At 35.9% G+C, this 23,443-nt stretch overlaps 2 protein-coding genes across 15 annotated transcripts in view; one reads left to right on the top strand and one right to left on the bottom strand.

Annotated features, from left to right (window-relative positions):
- Su(var)2-10 (E3 SUMO-protein ligase Su(var)2-10) overlaps positions 1–11,535 on the top strand; it is a 166,432-nt gene extending 154,897 nt beyond the window's left edge. For 7 of the 13 annotated variants that reach the window (XM_067133904.1, XM_067133930.1, XM_067133878.1 and 4 more), the window contains 2 exons: positions 8,160–8,243; positions 9,483–11,535. In XM_067133904.1, coding sequence (XP_066990005.1) covers positions 8,160–8,243; positions 9,483–10,150 — 752 coding nt within the window. In that variant the 3' untranslated portion in view covers positions 10,151–11,535. The remainder of the gene's footprint in view (positions 1–8,159; positions 8,244–9,482) is intronic. The other 6 variants (XM_067133953.1, XM_067133959.1, XM_067133897.1 and 3 more) reach the window with 1 other exon arrangement.
- Positions 11,536–11,703: 168 nt separating this feature from the next.
- Ssrp (structure specific recognition protein) overlaps positions 11,704–23,443 on the bottom strand; it is a 118,442-nt gene continuing 106,702 nt past the window's right edge. For both annotated transcript variants that reach the window (XM_067133971.1, XM_067133982.1), the window contains exons 12-14: positions 14,592–14,801; positions 14,197–14,451; positions 11,704–11,881 (exon numbers count right to left, since the gene is read on the bottom strand). In XM_067133971.1, coding sequence (XP_066990072.1) covers positions 11,837–11,881; positions 14,197–14,451; positions 14,592–14,801 — 510 coding nt within the window. In that variant the 3' untranslated portion in view covers positions 11,704–11,836. The remainder of the gene's footprint in view (positions 11,882–14,196; positions 14,452–14,591; positions 14,802–23,443) is intronic.

The raw sequence follows: 23,443 nt of genomic DNA, 5'->3' as shown, positions 1-23,443 counted from the left end.
TGAAAATTAGTACGTGTTAGGTAATCATTATTTATCATGCAAAGAAACGTGTACATATTACATGTCGGAAAAATTCTATCATCTAAATAAGAGAGAGAGAGAGAGAGAGAATGATTTTTATTTAATGATGTTATTAATCTTATTAATTAAACTTAATGTTAATATTTGGAAATTAGTATGTACCGTAAATCATTTTATCATAAAATGTACCCCCTAAATATGCTTATACTATCATCCTGAAACACTTATATATTTTAATATAATTTCAACAGTACTTTAATATAATTGTAATATTTCAAAAGTATCAATTCTGAGCATCTGTCTTCGGTTTAATGAGGTCTGGTCCATCCTGAATGAGGGGAGAATACCCGTTGCTCTCTCTGAGTTTTGTTGTTATTATTATTCTTAATCTTAATAGTATTTGAAAATTAGTAAATAATTTTATCATAAAAAAATGTTTAATCATGAAAATAACATCTAAATACACTAATTAGTGAATATTTCCCGACGAAAAAGTGCAAATTGCCAAATTTTTTTTATGAATAATTTACAGATATGTTCCACAGAAAATCCCGCAAATCGTGAGAATGTGAATACGGGGGGTTACTGTATGTCCTTTTATGTGCTTCTAACTTTATTTCTTTGCAAAACAATGTATTCTGTGGCATGATATTTAAGTTAATTGGAATAAACTGAGACTTCAAGACAGTTACGATACTTAAGCTTTCTCTTTCAGTACATGAGGCAACTTGAATTTCTAAGTCTTTGTCATAATGGAATTGTTAACATTCATTAGTAGGCAATGAACAGTTATATATTAGAGCGTCCATAATATGGAAAACTAGTTGTTCATATACAGAACAAACCCTTGATCTTAACGTAAGGGGATTTTCTCAAGCGCCCAGCTTGAGTCCAGTTATTAATAACACAAGGTTTTGATGATAACGGAGGCAGCCAATGGGGAAAAAGGTTGGCGGAGCCCGACCTGGTTCCCCCTAGCAGATGCTGTGATGCTTCAGATCTCTGTCAACCGTCTTCCAAGCAAGATGATCATAGTCTTTCTTGCTCAGAAGCTGGTTGTTTTTAGCACTTCCTGCCCATTTAATGCCTTGGCATTCTGTTTTTTCATTCTCTTTTTTTGTTTGTGTGATTGTGTTATATTGTGATATTTTTTTTTTTTTGTGCATCCCCAGAAAATCCAAACTCATTAATCATCTAAGCAATCCAGGCCTCAGAGAAGATGTCTGGGTGTTGGTAATAAGCTATGCTCTCATTATTTAGCTGCCTTGGATTCAGACCCACATATCACTTGTAGTACTGTAGATGTAGATGTAATGATTATAATGTAAGTAACCCTTGTTCCAAGTGTCGTAATCGGTCTCCTGAATAATGGAAGAATTTTGGCAAGAAGAGGAGATATAAGAGGAAGTTGGTTGCTCCATCTTGGGATGGTTTCGTGCCTCCATTCCTTCTTGTTCTACCTCTTGCATGCTGAATTCTCCTCTCGTTGCATCATCTTCTCAGGAAGATTTTACTCCTCATTCATCTATTTCTTTGTCTGTAGATGATTCAGGAAGGGGTTTGGGAGATCTTGTAATTGATGTAGGTGCCTCTGTTCTTTTGGGGTGGGGGGAAGCAGCTCCCCCTTGTACAATCTTTTAAGGCATGAATGTGCAGAAGCTTTCCAAATGTTGGGTATCATTAGGCCTTCCTGGGCTACCCTTCTCTGGGGGCCCTACTGTCCAGTTCATGTCTTCCTGCACCCTAGTGTCTACCACTATGATAGTGTCCGGAGCTACGGTTTCTTTGTGTTCTTCCCACGTTTCCATGGCTGCTCTTGGGCCTTCTACATCTGCTGCTTCCGACTTTCTTGTTCAAGTTCTGTTGGATAGAGTTGAAATTGCTCTTATGAAGAAGTACGGTCAGATTGAGTGGATGAAATTGTTGGAGAGACATTGTAGATCTCCCTCATTATCTTCGTCTTCCTCTTCCTCCTCCTCTTTGTCGTCTGTTAGTTTCATCCCTATCAGATGTTGGAAGAAGAAAGACTTCATAGCACCTTCATGCAAGAGGATTCCCAGGCCTTCTCCAGATTCACGCTCTGCTTCTCCTGCAACCAATTATCATTTGTCTAGACACATCCATGATGAACCTGTTCCTGCTTCATCTAGAGCTGCCTCGAACTTACTAGCTTTGCACTGCTGTGCTCCTATGAAGTCACACAATCATATGTATTCTGCTTTGGCTGACAAAGGTCTCCCAGTTACCGACTCCCATGCGGCAGCACACACATCGAGAGAAAGTCTCCTCTAAGAACCACAAATCTGTGGATCGGACTTCTCCGCAAGAAGTCGAAGTTATCTTGTCTTCTATTTGTCCTACTCGAGGAATGAGTGTTATTGCCACAGCTAGGAAGAAGGATGACAAGGCTCCCATTAAGAAGTCAATGTTGAGGGAATGTTCTCGGGACCAGGACCTTTCTCCTCTGACATCTCATAGTCCACATCCTTGCTCACAAGGCCGTGACAGTTCTCCACATAACGAGAGCCCTACAAAGTCATGCAACCATCCACGGCTGTTATCTCGTAATGCGCACTCCCGTTCTCACAGACAGGACCGTAATCCACACTCTCGCTCACACAGCCATGACCATTCTCCATGTTTAAAGAGCAAGTAGGGGTTACAGTTTGGTGAGAAAAATTATAGTAATTTGAAGAAAAGTAAAATCCTCCATCCATTTTTGGATCTAGCATAGTACATCTACTCCTAAAAAATTTGAGACATGATGACTCCTCAAAACTATGGAAAATATAAATAAAGCTAAGTAGTTTCATGAAAAGATATTTGGTTTACATGTATACTTAGACCACAGTACTGAAGTGTTTGGAATAATTATCATAAACAAAAGCATTCAGATGGAATTTAGTCAAATATAAACAGTAATTGTAAACACATAATACTCAAGAATAAAACACCAGGCTAAAACTGCTGAATTGCACATGCAGCCTTTGGAGCTTAAAATAACCAGCCAGCAGGTTGCAGTTAGAAAATTAGCCTTTAAGGGTGATGAGGTCTGTATCTTCAGATAACCATCAGATGTAAAAATACCTTTACTATACTAAGCCAATCAGTGGTGCAGGTATAATCAAATACAATTTATGTTCATTTGTTTTTACTGTTAACGATCTTCCAGTGTTCCCCCAGTAAACTTATTACAGTTCTCCCACAGTTCTGTACATTATAAACGTGCAGAATTTGGGCTGTTGTAAACCATCTTATGGTCAGTGTTTCATGGTGTTACAGGTGAATATTCCAATCTAGAAGCTTAATTACTGTAATATATAAAATCTTGTAATCAGAATTAAAATGTTACAGTAATTGAAAAATATTGTTCTTTTCTAGGGTATTTTCAATAAGATTTTATTCATCGAGTTTAGAAATTTATTTTTAGTATAAAGGGTGAATGTTTTGAAGAGTGTTGGTGAGATGGTTGACATTTTAACCTTTTTATATAGTCAAACATTATGAATGTATGGTTGGGTGTTTGTGGGTAGAAAACAGAGATGTCCCTTTGTTTTTTGTAGAGCAACACATCCTAAAGCTGCAATTTAACATTTTTCCACTCATATTCAAACGAGAGGACAGTGTTAGTTCAAATTATCAAACACATTTGAAAAGTCATCTACATGCGTCAGCCATTTGAAGTTGGTAATGTGGCAAAAGTGTACCCTCAAAAGTTTCTCTGAGTTATACAGGATTTGTTAAATTGGCCTGCCCATCCTCAGACCATATTTTTGTGATGAGTAGTTATGGTTAATTGTAAACATTGTGTCAACATTTTATCAAAAACAATACAATAAGAACAATAAATGTTATAAAGGACTCCAAGTAATTTTCTTTTTAAAGCTGTTTTTATTTATTGAAGCCTCTGTAAAGAGATTCGATATCGTAGCTCAACAATTTGTCTTTAAAATAAACATTCCTACACTGAATGAATAAAATCAGTTGAGTTTAGTAAATGAGAATCAGATGCTTAATTTGAACTGGTGAAAGTTTCTATTTTAACCACATACTTAATTTGTATTTTGGAGACCTGACTTCTGAAACAATTGGTCTTAAGAATATATTGGTTGTGTGTGTTTATGAATTTTAATATATTTTTTATCAATTGAACAGATTACACCCTCTTATAAGGTTGAACTTGAATGGAAAGTGATGGAGCATTTCCATTTTTGGATGCATTGATCCTTGAAAATAGTGGAACATATCTGTATTCTACACTGAGAAAACCTGAAAGTTCTTGTGCACAGTTATACATCACCCTACATCATTAATTCATTCCAAGACATGATACAAGTTGAAAAACAAACTAATTTGAGTAAACCTTTTGGAAAACAATCTAGACACCATATAAACTCCTATAAGGAACCCCATAATAGTGCTGATGTGTGTACATTAAGTCATTCAACAGTTAAACATTTTATTTTCATATATTAACATTTTACTTTTTTTGATCAATTATATTTATTTTAAAAATGTAGATAGTGGTGTTTGTCATCCATGGAGCATCCTTGATGAGGGCTTCTTGATTAGGCAGTGTCACATTGTGCTACTGTTTTACAATTCATTTTCCCTAAGTAACATTATACTTGATGCCTGTAAATACTTAGCAGTACTTGCAGTTACCTGTAACTCAAAGCTTTATTTCTTTTAACTCCTGAAGAAATGTGTACAGTATTTTAATGTTTGAAGTAACTAGGTAATGTTTATAAGATTTCATATATCTACAAAGATTACACAATGAATACACTACCTCTTCAGATCTTATTATTTATTATTGTTGGAATACATTTTTTATACAAGTTATCCACAGCCTCTCCTGATATTTATCCTTCTATCATGATGTTTCATAGATGTGGTTTGTTTTTCCCAGCAACAGTTAACATAGTTTAAACAATGTGCAAGGTACCCTATTTGTCAAGCTGTTTCAAGAGGCATCTTCTGTCAGCACCCACACTACTGGCACCCCAAGAATATCATTACAGTAACATCCACAATGTCACCTCCATTACTAGATTTTCACTTTTGAACTGAAGAACAGTCATGGCAGAATTGTTGATGCCAGTGCATATAAGAATTGTATTATGTTAATAAGCATCATGCACCATTGCCTGAATTGTTTTGTTTGTGGTGGTTTGGTTTTAAGTATGTACATTTATATTCCATTATACACAAGCGATCAGCTATTAAGCACCCTTTGTAAACTGGAGACTGTTTATACAATAGGAAAAGTGGGAGACCACAAGGTAAATGTTTAAAATCAATTGTACTTACGATACCATTTATTTTTAAAGTTACTGATTAGAGTATACAGTAAATGTAATTAATTACAGACATATAAAAATACAGTACTTATACTACAATATAGAAAAAAATACATATACAAGTAGTTATAATTTATTGTACCTGCCATCCTTCTGTTGATAATGATGATTGTGCAAGTTGCAAAGCCTGTGTTATGAGACGAAGTGAATTATATAATGGTTATTCTCAGAAAATGTTCCATCATAAAAACAATGATTACTGAAGATCACACAGGACACCCATCTACATTTTGTCATCATAAATTTAACCAGCCTACTGGAGAAACTATTATCCTGTAGTATCTTGATATCCAGCTGTTCTTGTGTATGCATTTTGTGCCTTAAAATTAAAAGTATAGATAAATAAATAAAAATATTTTTGACCAGGGTTAAATGTGGAGTCAGTTTTATAATTGATTTATAATTGACTGATTGTGCAGCACATTTTGACATTTAAAGCATCATGACATGAAAAGCTGGTACCACTATATTAATAACATTCTTGTTGCGTACATTTTAAGGATTAATACCATGTAAATTTGTATCAAAACTTGATACATTTTAAGGATTAATTCCATGTAAATTTGTATCAAAACCTGATACAAATGGTATTTTAATTATTAGTAAAAATGTTTTGCCATCCCTCAACTTCTGAGTTGTGAACACCATGTTCTAGGTGTTTTTCCAAGAAACATTCCTTTTCATTTTGAAAATTATGTATTTTGAATATACAGTGAACTCAAAATTAACATTTTCCCTTTGCAGTGCAATTTGATATTGTACAAGAGTTAAATTTCAAGTAGAGATTGCATTTCACTATACTTTGAAAGTATGACTGTAAGGGCATTCTCAAGATAATGAGAATTATAATACATAGGAAATTTGCATAATTGATTCATATGAAATTGCAAACTTCTCTATACTGATTCACAACAGTTTGTATACATAGTTGCATTTGGAAGGTAATCTGTTCAGTATGGTTTTACAGAATGTAATTAAGTATATTTTAAAACTTTTAAAGGTAATGTACAGACATTGCCGTAGAGATTAGTGGTGGATCTGTTTTGGTAGTTCTCTGCTCAGCATTTATTTGAATTTTACATGCAGTAGATATGGACGATGTTACTTCACTTCTGGTTGTTGATAACTCGAGGTCAGTCCATTGACTAAATGAAATGCTTATCATTGTCATAAGTTAATTTTACTGTGTTGTAAAATTATAAAGTGAAGTTGTTGTAAATTAACTTGTGAAATTATGTAATTATATATCAAATAGGGGTGGAGTGAACAAAAACCAATTAATGAAACAAACATTTGCATTTTCAAAGGAAGTAAAAAAAAAAATGACAGTTAATTTACAGTTGAGGAAGGAAGGATAATAATCCGAAGGCTTAGTTGAAATAGATTTTTCTCTTAAACTTTCATACTTGCTCATTTAATGCTTTGTTTAATTGAATGGAGAACTGAAGTGAATGTCAGCACAGTACATCAATGTACAGGAAGAGCATTGCCCCATTGTTATTCACACTCTTTGAAATGAAAGGAAGCCCATGTAAGACAATGTTGTTGAATGCTAGTTGTATACACTAATTCCATTCCTGAAGTGGATTCACCATTTTCTGTTAAACCTTTGTATATTTAAAACCGATTCCTTTTATCTGTAAGTTTATAATGGAAATTGTTGACATGTTAATCTTGTGTATTTAGGTAAAACTTAATTATTGAACTTTTAAATTTGCAGTTATGTGATCAACTTATAAAAATATGCGTATACTGTCCCAATATGGTCTGTGATGTTAATAGCAAAGAACATTTTAATCATCAGACAATGTAATTTGAAAATTATTACACTACTTGGTGTGGGAACTTAAAAACTTTTAAGTTTAGGGATTGCATTGTTAATATAAATGCATGGGAAAAATAGATTGCCTTATTAACATTTGGCTTTGGTTGTATTGTAGTTTTATTCATGGGTCTATTAAAGAGTATGGATGTATTGCTTAACTGTGGTTAGCTGTTTATATTATGAATGAAATAATTTGTTTAGGTGCATAGTGAAGGAGTAAAGGAGGGTATGGGTTTAGCTAATCCAATGTAACTTCTGGCATTGCACGTTATTGATCATTCGTTGGTATTGCAGAGGAAGGTGCAAGAATTGCATTGTGACTCGTTGTTAATGGGGCTAGTTTCAAATAATGTAGAAGTGGTGATATTTCCCTCTTGGTTCTTGTTATTGAATTTGTAGGTATTACTAGCTAACATGTTCTTTTGTATTATATAACTTGAAGCTTTGATATTGAGGAATTTACTAAATATTGGATTAGATCTCTGTATTTTAACTGTATTACAGTACCATGTATATTAAGTACTGTATACCAGGAAAGTTAAACAGATGTACATTTGTTTACCTAATAAAAGCAATTTGGTTATCTTGGATTCAGTTACACTCAGCTCACATCAACTAGCTGCCAAGAGGAAGTCAATAAGTTGAATCAATGTAGTCTATTGTAGTGATTTTGTTTTATGCATTGGTAATGAGGCCTGTATGGTATTGTCTGAATGTATTGCCTCAAGTAGTTACTAATAAGTACTGTAATCTACTAATCACTGTTATTTTTATCTTACATAACCCTTCAGGAAAACCTTTAGTGTTGTGGTCAGAGGCAACAATTTCCATTTTCTTGCAAAAATTTTTACAAAGGTGTTGCTGGTCTAGACATTTACTTTTCTATAGTAAAAGAAGCCTGTATACCAGAACCCATACAATTACCAACACACTTTTTGTTGCGCTTGCAGAGGGCACCACTAAGTCAAACGATTCTTGGTGCGTAGGGGAGGTTGACCCTGGCAAACGACTCGTCTTTAGGAAATCCCTCTCTAGTAAGTACCTTGTACATTACAGTATGGTGATAATGGTGTTCCCATACTGTATGTACACCCCGTTGGTATATTCAGCATGTGGTGTATTGTGCCACCAGCTGGGTCTTCATAATATACGCTGAGGAATTCCACCCTTCCCCAATAGTGAGCGTGTGTAGGTTTCCCATCTGGGTAACATGCTCAGTCAATAGCTAAAATAATGGTTTTCAGATATTTTAGACTTACAGACCTTCATTGTGTAATTAGCCTCTTCTCTTCTTTAGTCTTTCTGAGGGTGTACCTGGCACACTATTTTTATTATTGACTGAGCTGTGCCATCTCCAGAAGAGCTTGAAATCTCAAGGTGTAGGGACAATTTACGAAGACGCTTTTAAGCGTTAACTCCCTCATCCACTTACCAACAAAAAAAAAAAAAAAAGTTTTGCTGCTACCAGAACTTGTTTACCATCATTATTTTATAATTATATGTTGCATTCTCAAGATTATTGCAGAAGTCTGGAAAGTAATTATAAATTTTATATAATTTTGAATGTACAGTAATGGGTGAAATTTGCACCAGAATGGCGTATAATTTGAATCAGGTGCAGCAGCTATAGTTTTAGTTTTGCAATACTTCATATTTGCAGTTTAGTGTATTATCAGTGTAGATAACACATTACTGGCTTAAGATTTCTGGTGTGGAAGTTAGAGATCACATGTATAATATACTGTATGAACTGGAATTGTTTGTCTGTAGGAGTGTTTGGTTTTGGTATTATGATTTTTATTTACATATTTTTTACTTGAAAGTTTTAATCTTTTTCCCTGTGTTACAAACTCAGATGTTCACTATTGCTATATTTTATTTTTCCAGTATGAAGCCAGAAGCATGATATTTCAGTATATGTATCTACTATTGTGGGATCTAATTAGTGCTCTCCATTTTAAAGCCTAGATAAATACAGTATTTATTTCTCTAACTTGGTTGAAAGAGTTTAGTGCATGTTCCTGGTTGTTACTGCATAGTTTATAACTATTGACTTTTACAAAGCTTCTTTTGCATGGTTGCCATAATCAGCAGCATGGTGTTACAGCTAACAATAATTAGCACAATTCTGAAGCGTAGGTAATTTTGAAATTAAATACCAGGTTTTCGAAGGTTTGCTGTACTGTGGACAATCCTGTTTCATGCTAAAATAATGTTTAAAAAAAAAATTCTTTTTGGATATTTCTTAACCTTAGTCTTCTTTACTTGTCTAGGCTCCTCAAGTGGAACAGGTGGTCTGCTTACACCAGCAGGTGGCGGCACTGGCAGTGGAACAACCTTTTCTCCGCCATCATCTGGATCAGTAAGTCCACAAGTTATATGCTTGGATAGTCCAGCATCTTCACCATCACCACCCCCAAGGAGACCAAATCCTGGGCCTTCTCCTTTACCATCAGCCCCAGGTTTTACAGTTACACCTGTTGTGTCCACCCCTTCTTCAGTTTCACCAACTTTTCCCCCAACTACATCTAGTGAAATGCGACCTCTAGTAACAGTTACACCGAGAAGTACTCCACCAGTTAGTAGTAATAGTACTAATAGCAGTCCAACCCCTCACACTTCCATTATACCTATCACTACCTCCCCATCATCAGTGCCAGCCATTCCATCAGGTTCTTCAACCTCCCAGAGTTTTCTCACCCCAACACCAAATCCCTCTCCAGCTCAAGACCCACTAGCCACTTCGCCAACTTTCACTCCACAGTCATCTTCGGCAGTTGCTGCTGCTGCGGCTGCAGCTGTGGCCTCAGTTGGTCTTGGCTCAAGTCCTTTCTCTCTTCCACCAGCTTTACAAAGTCTCTTTAGCCCCTTAGGTATGATGCCACCAACAACTATGGCAGGAAATTTACCCTTTAGACCATCTGATAGATACCCTATGTAGAATTTTGTAATCGTTAGGCAACCCATTCCTATTTTAAACATGAAATGGTGCCTCTTGTACACAAGTGCTTATTGTGTAAATTATAATCTATATATAGTACATATATATCTATATTATTACATGTGCAAAAGTCTTATTTTGCTTCTCACCAAAGTTTAAATTTTATTTAATTTCTCTGATTTAATGTCTGCGTCCAGACTGCATGATTCCACCAGTTTTTATATAGTTCAAAAGTACAAAAAGTTTGCTGCTGTAAGATGGTATTGTCAGGGTGCAGTCAGCATAATGTATAGCTAAGTTGTGAAAAGTATGGTTGTTAATTTATATCTTCCATGATATTTGAGTTAGCAGTATGGAGGAAGTGATGTAATGTACATTTTACCAGTTTGGCATACTTCCTTTGATCATTAGGGAATTTGGGGAAAAGGGTGTGTTTTGTAACACTTGAATTTAAGAAAATATGCTGAGGGTTAAGAACAAGTCTGCCTGTGTATTATATAATGTTTAAAACTTAGATATTTGTATCAAATATCTATGTTAGGCAAGATAATTTTGACCCTTTTTATTACAAAAAATCTGTGTTGCCATGTATATTACATTGCACAAAGTTGTTCCGGATTTGTAAATTTAGTGTAAACATATTTGCATCCATCCCTCTTTTTTTTTTCCAGCTAGGTATTAATTAGTTCTGCTTGTACTTTTTGCTTTGCATTGGGACAAGCATTACATTTATTCTATGAAAGTTATTACATTTATTCTATGAAAGATATAAGTAAATTGTGATGGGAGCAATAAATAAATAAAAAAAAAAAAAAAAAAACTTACATTAGTGGAGTGCTGTCTGTTTGAAGTTTCAAATGGCTCTTTAGTGGAGTGCTGTCTGTTTGAAGTTTCAAATGGCTAAGTGATTTGCTAAAGGTTACTCCTTGGTTTTAACATACATACAGAAGTATTTTTCATAGTTATTAAAATATCTTTGTGTATCAGCTCAAAATGTTGGGACATAAGTTTTATGTACAAGATATAGTCAATTTTGTTACTGTGGGGTGGTAAACATTTATGTTAGGAATATAGGAATTGGCATTTTATTCTTCATTCTCAATCATTACCGGAAAAAGTAAATTGTGCATTGTAAATCCATATAATCATGACTGTGTGGGGAATTTTCACATTTCTCCTTCAAGCAGTGTAAAAGGATTCATATAGTTTATCCATTTGTTACCAGCTTAGGACGTCCAAAATGAATATTTAAGACTTCATGTTTTAGTGACACATTGTAGGTTATTGTTAAACATTCCTACTTCAGTAACTTACCTAGTATTCTCTGTTGATGATGTGGGCTGCCGAAATGGATTGTGTAAATTTTTAATAAACTATTTGATAATTATTTGGCATTATTTCCCTTTGGTGTATATATATAAAGACCCATTTTGTATGGGAGATGCTGATCTACATTTCAATCTGATTGCGAGCTTCGTCTATTCAATTACCGTCTCAACCAGTTATGGTCAACTAACCACTTTCACATAAAGGTAGCCAATAAAAGTGCAAAATTTTATTTTACTGTTTATCAAGTGACTGATACATACATAAGCCTTAAAAAGTATGGGTAAATAATTTTGTTCATTATCATTTGAAGATACAAAATTTAGCACTTGAATTCCAATAAGAATACTATGAGTTGTTCTACTCGGATCCAGATCCCGACTCTTCATCTTCCTCCTCAGATTCCTATATATGGGAAAACACAATTAATTTTCAACAATACTACCTTTACTTTGTGCAATAAATGAACAAATTAAAAGTAACAATTGCCATATCATGGATTGATTACCTATTCAAGTTGCAGTACTTCGAAATGCTTTCAAAGACCTGGCCACATATACTAGGTACCAATTTCATCATGAGCACAAGTGCAACAAGAAAATCTTGCACACCTCCAAGTACGAATGAAGCCAGTAGTGTAAGACTACTTTAAAAATCATGGAAATCCTGTATGTTGTTAATCTTGCAGCCTAAGATTGGCACCTTTATTTATGTTGGAGGAATTTAGGGGTGAAGTTTTCCAACATTACTTCCTTTCTTTAAATCTTTACCCCAACAGTAAACAGACTACTGTACCTTGTGTTGCGAGCAAAAACAGCCATGTCAGGAAAAGAAAAGTGCAAATGTTTGACATGGTGTACATTTTACGCAACAAAGAAAAGTGCAAATGTTTGACATGGTGTACATTTTACGCAACAAACGTTGAACTCACTCTATTTATGCCTGCGCCACGAGTCAACATATAGAATTGGCAAAGTAAATTTGAGTGATGTTACAACTCTATCCAAGAGTTTGAGATGGGAGTTGGCATCTAAAGACGACACTAGAGAATGGCACTTCAAACAAGGAAGAGGATGAGTTGAAATATCTAACAGCTTCTTCATGAAACATTTGAAAAAATGTCCTCAGATACTGTACCAACTTTTTGAGAAACAGAGACTGGAATATTGTAAGTCTGCTTCTCAAAAATCAATTTCTTATTAATAGTTTAATCTAAAATCTAAAGTCACTAAAATTTAAAACTTCTATTAAAATGTAAATCAGGCAGGAAAGGCAAAGTGTTCTGGACTGACTGACTATCATAAGCTCCAATCAGGAAAAATGTACCAGATCTCTATTCAAGAAATCTGCTAGGGCACATGGAATGACAGCAAGACGATTAGCATCACTGATAGGTGAAATCAATTTTTCTCAAGAAAGCAGCCACTTATTATGTTGTCAGTATAGGTGCCTTTTAAGATAAAGATTCGATCACTCCTACCCATTGAAAGGTGGAAAAGTTATACAGCTTAAAGACTAAATAAACGTATTTAAGGGGGAAACATAAATTTCATTTAACCAAGATATATAAAAGGAAAGTTTGTGAAAATCAGGAAGATAGCCGACATCTGAGCACGATAAGTGAAGCTCCAACATAGTTACTTATTGAGCAACTTGTTCCTACGGAAGTAAAAGCAAGCAAAATAACAGACACTTTATAAGAAGTGTATACCTTCCCATTATCAGCGCCAATAACTGGGAATTGGTGTAAAAAATCAGGTTATCGCCGCTAGACAAGCTCAAATCAATCTGGATCACGATAACTGGGGACTGCCTGTATGTATATATATATATATAATGTGTATATATATATATATATATATATATATATATATATATATATATATATATATATATATATATATATATATCCTTTTACATAATGCAATTTCATTTGTTTTATGATTATACAGGTATACCCTTTTTATCATCCTTGACAATTTCATATGTTTTATACATATGAAAATATAACTTCCATTTCAGGTGACACACTACCAGGTAATGCAAATTCCTTTTCATCTGATCATTATACAACTACTATTATGATACATTTCTTATAAAAAGAAAAATCAGCTTTTTCCCTATCACAGTTTTGAAGCTATTACAAGATGAGCAATAATTTTTGTTTCATTAGCTGTTTTCTCAAAAGTGATAATCAAAAGAAGTAAAAATATATATCTCTAAGACAACTGCAAGAAATTCAAGGAAACTTTTAGGCTTGTAGTGTAACTATTGATGTTAAATTTGGCACCCATGAAAAATATTTTGGACTGCAATTTTTTAATAAAGCTATGAAACAAATGGCCGTTTTTTTTTTTTTTTTTTTGATAAGTAAATCACATATATTAAGAGGTTGAATGTTTTGGTTTCCTAATACCAAAATATTAGGTGCTAACATGATAACATTATAGTGGGGCCTTATGATATCAGGAAGCCCCTTACCGTTCTTCGCTGGATGCTCGGAAAAGGCCACAATAAGACTAGAGTAGAACCAAAGCAACTTATTCAGTGCTGTCATTAGATAATTATAAACTGGAATATCAAACCATTATCAAGAAAGGTAATATGTCCAAGACCACCGCAGTTTCTGTAAAAGATTAGCACACTTCCAGTTTCAAAGCCTAAGTTTTACAACACAGTGAAATCTTAAAAAGTTTGCATAAGTCTTAAACTATCATTACCTCTTTCTTTGACTTCTTTTTCAGGGGTTGGTCATCACTGCTGCTGTCATCACCCGAATCTTCAATGTATTCTTTGGATTTGAACCCTTTACCTGACCCATCCTTTCTGGGTGAAAGGGACTCTTTAGGTTGTTTCTTTGGAGATTTGCTCTTGGCCTTAGCTGCGGATGAAGCACCGCCTCCACTTGAGACTTTGTACTCCTTCATAGCCTTTTCATACTCTGCCTTAGCCTCTGCTGCTTTTTCTTCCCATTCCTGAATAAAGAAATTACAAGCAAAAAAATTTAAATCTACATGTTCCCTTCATGGACACGGATATTTTGCTACAGTAAACATCATTTTAGAGCACTTTAAAAAATTATATGGCAAAAAAAAATTAATATATAACAACTTACTTTCTTATCGTCAAGCTCTTTCCATTTTTTACCTGCTACCTTTGATATTTCTGTAATGGTAATTCCTGGATTTTCCTCTTTAATTTGATCTCTGTGCTCATTCAACCACAGAAAGTAAGCAGACTGCGGACGCTTGGGTTTATTCTCATCCTTTTCTTTCTTTTGTCTCCTTTTGCGAGGCTTTTCAGAGACAGTCTTAGATTTAGCCTTCTGTTTAAAAAATAAAATGGCTCTTAACAAATGCTGAAAAAATGTTACCACTTAAAATATAAAATATAACATGATAAAATTTAAGTTTAAAATATAACATGATAAAATTTAAGTTACCATACGATGTGAACTACGAAGCACTATCTTATGATCTAAAACTACAACCCAGAAAAATTTTTGAACTATATATAATAAATTTTGAATATATATATATATATATATATATATATATATATATTAGTTTAAACTGACAGTATTAAGCTTTGAAAGATAATAACAGGAGGAACAACCTACAGTTACACTATGAATCAATTTAGGAGAGGGTGGAATGAAGAAAGAGAACATGAATGGAGGCATATTAAAAGGAATGAAGGGGTTGCAGCTTGGAGCTGAAGGGATGCTGGAAAGAACCTTAACCCTTAAACGCCGAGCTTCTATTTTCAAAAGTGTCTGCCGTATGCCGGCAGCGTTCAGGAGTTAGCGCCGAAGCGGAAAAAAAGTTTTTTTCAAAAAATCACAGCATGCTTAGTTTCTAAGATTAAGAGTTCATTTTTGGCTCCCTTTTTTCTCATTGTCTGAAGTTTAGTATGCAACCATCAGAAATGAAAAAAATATCATTATCATATATGAATATTGAAATATATGACTGCGAAAAAAAATTTCATATATAATTGTATACAAATCGCGCTGTGAGCAAAACGGTTAAAACTAACGAGTTTTTTTTTTCTTTGTATTGTACACTAAATTGCGATGATTTTGGTATATAACAAATTGTAAAACGATCAAAGCAACACAGAGAAAATATTATCACAAAATGATGCATGAATTCGTAACGCTCAAACGTAAAAAAGTTTTTTTTTCAAAAATTCATTATAAATCGAAATATTGTGCTAGAGACTTCCCGTTTGTTGCAAAATGAAGGTAATTGATTGAATATTACTAGACTGTAAGAGTTTTAGCTTACAATTGCAGTTTTCAACCATTTCGGTCGAGTTAACGTTGACCGAAGGTCGAATTTTTTCTATTTATTGTCATTTATATGAAAATATTTCAAAACTGATAAAAGCTACAACCATGAGTTATTATTTGTTGTATTCTACATGAAATTGCACATATTTTCATATATAAAACTTTATGTAACGACTAATATAAAACGGTGCAAACATTACGACAAAGTGATGAAAGAATTTCTGAGATGTTCAGCAGAGTTACCGCGCGCGGACGTAAGGAAAATTTTTTTTTTAAAAATTCACCATAAATCGAAATATTGTGCTAGAGACTTCCAATTTGTTGCAAAATGAAGGTAAATGATTGAATATTACAGTACTAGAATGTCAGAGTTTTAGCTTACAATTGCGTTTTTCAACCATTTCAGTCGAGTCAAAGTTGACCAAAGGTTGAAATTTTGGCACATCGTGATTTATATGAAAATATTTCAAAACTGATAAAAGCTACAACCATGGGTTGTTTTTGTTGTATTTTACATGAAATTGTGCACATTTTCATATATAAAACTTTATTTAACGGCTAATATAAAACGGTGCAAAAATTACGACAAGACGACAAAAGAATTACTGAAATTTTCAGCCGAGTTACCGCGCGGACATAAGGAAAGTTTTTTTTTCAAAAATTCACCATAAATCGAAATATTGTGCTAGAGACTTCCAATTTGTTGCGAAATGAAGGTAAATGATTGAATATTACTAGAATGTAAGAGTTTTAGCTTACAATTGTGTTTTTCGACCATTTTGGTCGAGTCAAAGTTGACCGAAGGTTGAAATTTTTTGTAGTCGACATACAGTACGTCCACTTGGCACCCGACACAATTTTAGTTGACGTACAATACGTCCAGTTGGCGTTTAAGGGTTAAGCAATGCCTACAGTGCACTACATGAGGTGCACTGATGGCACTACCCCTGTGGGTTTATATACATACATATATATACATATACATATATATATATATATATATATATATATATATATATATATATATATATATATATATATATATATATATATATATATATATATATATATATATATATATATATATATATATAGTTTGATTTGCATTATGTGGGATATATAAACTGTTTAATATACTGAATTTCCATTTTCAAGAACGATTAAATTTTTTTTTTTATTATAAACTTTTGCGCACAAAGACCAAAATGTCTTGAAAGAAAGCTGTAGCACCATATAGTGCTATATGCCATAGGGTACCTACAATGTTAGATGCCCAAGCTAACTTTGTTGGACTACACATAAATACAACTTCCAAACAAGTTCTCGGTACAAAACTTGATTGTATATAGAGGGCTGCCTTTATATGTATGCATATTTATATACAACAAATAAATTCAACTTATATATTAGCCCTTGGAACAGCTGTCGATTGTATACAGACCAGTTCAGAAGGTGCATAATACAGTATTGCAAAATCTTAAGATAGTTGTTCTCTACCACCTCTTTTGAGGAAATTGCCTGCATCTGGCCTGGCCAGCGAGAATATGGCTTGTGACTACTGGTAGAGAGGGAAAGTACTGGTCACCCAGGTTCATAATAATCCTAAAAGAGGCTACTAAGGACAAGCCACATACCACTCCAAAGGTCATGTTCATGGGGAATGCAAGAGTGCTCTAAGTTCTTCTGGCATGTGGAAATCTCTGCCAAGACAGTCACTGTCTTTAAGTCCGAAGACCTGAGAAAGGGTCAAATGATAGAGGAGCTTATACAGGTGGAGAGACTAAAATCTGAATATTGGCTCTAACTAGAGAAACACCTGCTGTAGTCACTTTGACAGAACCTGATATATCACATATCACACAGAACCTGGTGCCCACCCCCCACCCCCCCCCCCAAAAAAAAAAAGAAAAGCCTTTACTACAGGAGAAGCTACTTAGCCTTCAATAAGGGTGTGAGTCCTGACACAAATTTACAATGCCACAACAGGTGTGGCTGATGAAATGGAGTTGACCATAGGCGTACTTCCCACACCACCTTGACAGGAAAAGACACCAAATCAAGACAGATCCCTGTTTAATTGAGTGGCAAACCAGTTGATCACCTAAATCCCTCAACCTCTGAACAACCTCTCGGCTGCGTGTGGGTGTAGGGACCCCTTGGTCCCCATGACCTGTTCCTGACAACAATGCTGATCAATCAACACATTCTGACAGCCCAATTGTACCCAGCTGACAGCTTGATGGGGTGGCAAGCCCCTCCCATTCCTGCACCTGCCTTGCCAACACACAAAAGGGTAGGGAAAATGTATCCCCCTTCTTTGCTGACATATGACACCGTGACTGTGTTGTTGCTCATCATCACTATCAAGTATCCCATCAGAACCTAAAAAGGTTTGCAGCACTAGCGAAGCTGCATCCAGCTCAAGAGCATTGGTGTGCATGGGAGGATCCTTGGGTCCACACATACGACAAACAAGCCATTCATGTGTCTGAGAACAGAAGCATCTCCAGTGGAGGGGGTTTAGTATACTGTAACTCTTTGGTTGATGGAGAAAGTAGTGTCAGAGGATCAATGGGTGACCATAGTTGCTTTAGGCAACGATGGAGCAAAATGTGGCGTCAACAGAGATGTACCAGTTTCTTCAGAAATGACCAAGAGGACCTGCCAAAGCCTTAAAGGGGTGTTCCTGACAGGGAAGGTAGTGGTCCAGTGTTCACTACTGTGTTGATCATCACCCCCAGGTACTTCCCCGGCTGTTTGGGTAAGAATTCAGACTTCTACAAGTATATCACAATCCCCAGATCAAATGGGACAATTTTATCTCCATCATATAACAACTGTGCCTTAAAGACACCAAGATTAATTAATAGTCAAGGTACCACAAAACATTCCCCCCTCTGCACACAAGAAGATTTGGATGAAATATTTGTTCAATTTTTATGGGGAATGGGGAAACCCCAAAATGCAGAACAAAACAGTAGCTACCTGCTCATTGTAAAATTAGCAGACATACACACATACACTTACATGCAGTGCAAACAATACTTTTGTATTTTATTGCTCCTAATTACACTGTTACATTCATTACTGAATTTACCAGCTTGCAAAAAATAAAGCTACAAAACGACAGGGATGAAAGAAAGACAGATTATCACAAAACAACTATATCAGCTCATGGATGTTGTGTAGCCTATACTACCAGGTCTTGGGTCTTCTTTGCTTGGTACCATTGTATTCCATAAAAATTCATGACACCCCATGTTAAAAATCAAGAACCCCCCCAAAAAACAAAAAAATATGAAATATACATAAAACAAGGATAAGTAATATAACATCAGAAGTAGGCCACAGGCCTGGAAGGTAAAAATATTTGTATATTGCTACAGAAAACACATTAGAATGTATCCAAATAAACAAGGAAGTGAATGGATGAATAACAATGAATCGCAAATCACAATAAATACAAAAATGGTGCTAATCCTATGATAGCAACATAGTACATACTCGTCTGTACGGAGTGAAAGAATGAGAAGTGTGGCCATCGTGGCCATCTGGGACACTGAGCATTGTCTGGGGATATATAGTGGGATCTTTCCTCTTTCAAGACTTATCAGGGTGTTGTGGCTACATGCCACTTGCACAGAATAAGGCATTTGTGACTAATGGGTTCATTTGAAAAAAAAAAAAAAAAAAAAAAAAAAAAAAAAAAAAAAATTTCTAAGGCCTGCCCATCTACCACAAAATATTCTCATCCTGCCACTCTTCCTCTTTTACTCTTTTAATGGGCAGGGCTTAACCCTTGCTCATAAGATGGCTGCCCCCATGCAAATGTAGTACAAATGGCTGCCCAAATAGAATAACCCACTCACTGTATCCCCGTATCCTCCCCTTCTGCTGCCGGAATGCTTTTTTCGTTCTAGGTACCCGAGAAAAGGAGAGCCGCTGCAAGGATTGGAATGAGCCTACCTGAGATGGCTGCCATATTGGACTCTCAGGTGATCCGGCCTCACAGCTCAGCCACGGGTACCAAAATTGGTCCTGACTTCTATTTTGGCTATCGGCAAGACCGGACGCACATTTCCCACCCGCCCATTTCACAAAGCTGCCACCTGGGCACCAGCCACGTGTCTCAGTTCAGGACAACCCTACTGGATTGCTTCTTTGGACTCCTACCGTAAGCCTAAGATGAACTTGAGTACTTTGGTGGCTTGTCCTCCTCTCTCTTCAGTCATCTCTGTAAATCCCCTTTCCCTAGCTGACCCTTTTCCAAGCCACTGCCACTCATCGTTTGCATGCTTAGTTAATTGCCAGATCAGGTACGTGATACCAAAGCATCTTTTGACTGGCTGTGCCATCCACATGCCCGCTCGAGTAGTTACCGCAATCTTTAAGCATTCGGGCATGATATTGCAGTGAGTTAGGATAGATTGATGATATATCATGCTATTACTTTAATTATTAATTCGACGCCACTCTCTTTCAGAGGGATGCCTTTATCATGTGTGACGTAGGGCAAATCTCAGCTTGCCAGTTTATTCTTCGTCTGGACCCATCCACATGCAACTGGACAAAGGAATTTCATCTTTTACAGCACCAATAAATAATTACGCATTATAATCTAATTATTATTCATGTGTGCTCATGGTTGTAATTACTTTGTGAACTATTGTTATCATTTGTTAAATAAATGTAGTTAATCGTTAACTGAGTATAATTACGCCTTACAGTAACTTGCCGAAGGGAAACAGTCAAGGTTAATATTCCCAGTCTTTTAATTCTACTGTTTTTTTTGTATTACTATCAGCCATTTTATAGCAGTCCACTGCAAGGCCACGGCTGGCAAGTAGCCCTCTTCAATTATATCCTAAGCATTTTAAATCTCTTACCCTGGGTATACTGTATATTTCTGTAAAGTTCACCCCTAAAAATTGGGGTTTTCTTAAACTAACATTTTAAAAATCAAACCTCGAATTCTAAGAGATGTTTATTAGTAGGCTAGCCTTGGTCTCAGTGCGATAACCACCAACATACATGAAAAGATTCACATTATGAAATAATAAACTGATGATAAAAGTAATAAAACCATTTTTACCTTATGTATTATTGGCATATCTTCATACTAAATAGCCAATTCGAGGAATGATTCCATATCAGTGAAACCATATTAGTGAAATCAACTTTTATCTATACGAGCCAAGCTAACAGAATGTAGCCTAAATATCAAGTTATAGTTGCGCTCACAGCAACCTTTATTGTTCAGTAATGTAGGGTAATTACAGTAGTAATAACATTTAGGATAACATAATATTAATTTTTCATTAAAAATTCTGGCTGTTTGTAACTGCTTAGAACAATTCAGTCATATGAATGATAATTATGTATGATAATTATCATACTTCAACGTATTGTTGTTAGGGGTTGCTTATGATTGGAGATGAAACGTACACAAAACAACAGCTTCCCTTTTAGGTGACGTGTTTAGGAAAAACATGATACAGAATCGACTCTGTCATTTCATTTACCATATATACTCGTTAACGCGTGATCATGTGACCCCCAAATTTTCACCCATAAAAAATTATTTTATCAAGTATCTCATGTATCATGTGAGTTCCTTCTTTGAGAGACCAAATTACTATGGACTAACCTCTTTTACTCCATCTCTTTATCCCATCTAGTTAAATACGTTAAAAAAGTAACAGCGAATGATAAAAGTATCGTTAGTTATGTTATACTCACTGAGTAAACAAGTACAGCCATAAACAACTGAACGAGAAAAAACTGTTTTACTATGAACATGGTCTAGGCCGTGGCTATGAACAACTGAATTGGATAACAACATCTGTTTTACTTGCATTTCAACCATCGTATGATAATAAACAATTACTGTAGTTATGTTACAAATGACGTTAAGTAGAACAGGACTGATATATATTTTACATTATACCCTTATTCATTTTGGAGAAAAGATCACAAGGAAATATACTGCTAAATTTAAGCTGCAAGTTGTAGTTAAAGCTGAGAAAACAATGTTTAAGCGCTAATGACTATAAATTATCGTGCATCGGCAACATGGATGAAATTCCTAAACTTCGATATGGCATCAAACTCGACCGTGAATAATATTGGAGAGAAAACTATTCTAATCAAAACTACTGGGCAAGAAAGAACATATTTTACTGTGGTTTTAACCTGTATGGTAAATGGGACGAAACCTTCCCCCATGGTTATCTTTAAACGGAAATTGAGTTGATGCTGAAACAAAAATTCCCATAAGGTATCGTTGCCCACGTTCACAAAAACCTAAACAGTGCAAATGGCGCATGATTGCTAGTATCGCATTTTTTAAAAGTAAAATGCATTTTTCCTAACATACAAATCCGATGTCCTTTATTTACTGTATATGGGGAATAATTTCGGCGAAGCTCAACTGGCCGCTGAAGACTTAACGAGGCATTGTGGTGGCATTACTACCGGCCGGGTAGTTGGTTGGTAATAGTGGGAAACCCACAGTACCAACCTTCCGGCTTCATGCATTCACTTTACTTTCTGGTCTAGGGCAGATTGTGGGGAGGCTGAGGTGGGTAACCTGAGTAAAGGATCTCGGGTTTGTACGTTAGGAAAAATGCATTTTACTTTTAAAAAATGCGATTTGTTCCTACACAAATACAAACCCTTGGTCCTTTACTTATATGGGGACTCATGATTTGGTGGGAGGAATCTGAGTGTAGTTCTCTGAACGACTGGAAGTTCAATCGCACCTTATGTTCTCCTGGGGTAAGAGCCAGGAGGGCATAGCCACCGGATCGTGATCACTGTTATGAGAACTGTAGTGTCAAGGACCAGTCTACTAGATTGCTCTTGCTGTGATGAGGTTACAGTATGTAAGCGAACACACACTGAGGTGAAAGCCAGAGAGAACCTTCCCCAGCCACAGAAGGGGTGACTGGAGGATGTCGGGGACTAAAGACCAAAATGAAGAATGGGCTTGGTAGTTAGTTCGCAACCCCTTCCCCGCCTTGTAGGGGAAAGAGGGGACATTACATCTAATGTGTACCTGAAAGGCAACAAAGATTAGGATACTCAAGCAATGAAACTCACCTGCATCTGGTTCAGCTTGTGCGGCCCAAACTCTCTGCCCGAAGGTAAAAAGTCAGATGACAGGAAGGAAGAGAGAGCCAGTCACTCACCTTTCAAGCCCAATCATGCACGTACAACAGACGAGACAAAACACTGTCCTGTACAGGAGCTGGGTAAGTTACACAACTTGTTGAGCAGCCACCACTGGCACCAAGGAGAAGGTATCCAAGAACCGATAGGTAACGTCCTGTAGGTAATAAGAGGTGAATGTGGTCTGGTGTGACCACACCCCCGCTCTCAGTACCTGCTGAACTGACAGGTCCTTCTTGAATGCCAAAGTAGGCGCAATCCCTCTGATTACATGAGTGCGGGGGGGCGCAGAGCGCTGGTGACGTCCTCTCCAGCTGCTGCATATGCTTTCTTGATAACCTCACGAATCCAGAAGGAGATCGTGTTCTTGGACACCTCCTTCTTAGGGGTCCCGGTGTTAACGAAGAGTCGCCGACACTCAGGCCTGAGATGCCGAGTTCTCTTCAGATAGCGCCACAGCGCCTGTACAGGACAGAGTAGCAACTCGACAGGGTCATTATCTA

This window comes from Macrobrachium rosenbergii, chromosome 3 (genome assembly GCF_040412425.1).
Source record: "Macrobrachium rosenbergii isolate ZJJX-2024 chromosome 3, ASM4041242v1, whole genome shotgun sequence".
NCBI lineage: Eukaryota > Metazoa > Arthropoda > Malacostraca > Decapoda > Palaemonidae > Macrobrachium > Macrobrachium rosenbergii.
The sequence above is the reverse complement of the archived record's forward strand: the minus strand, read 5'-3'. Positions and strand labels throughout refer to the sequence as shown.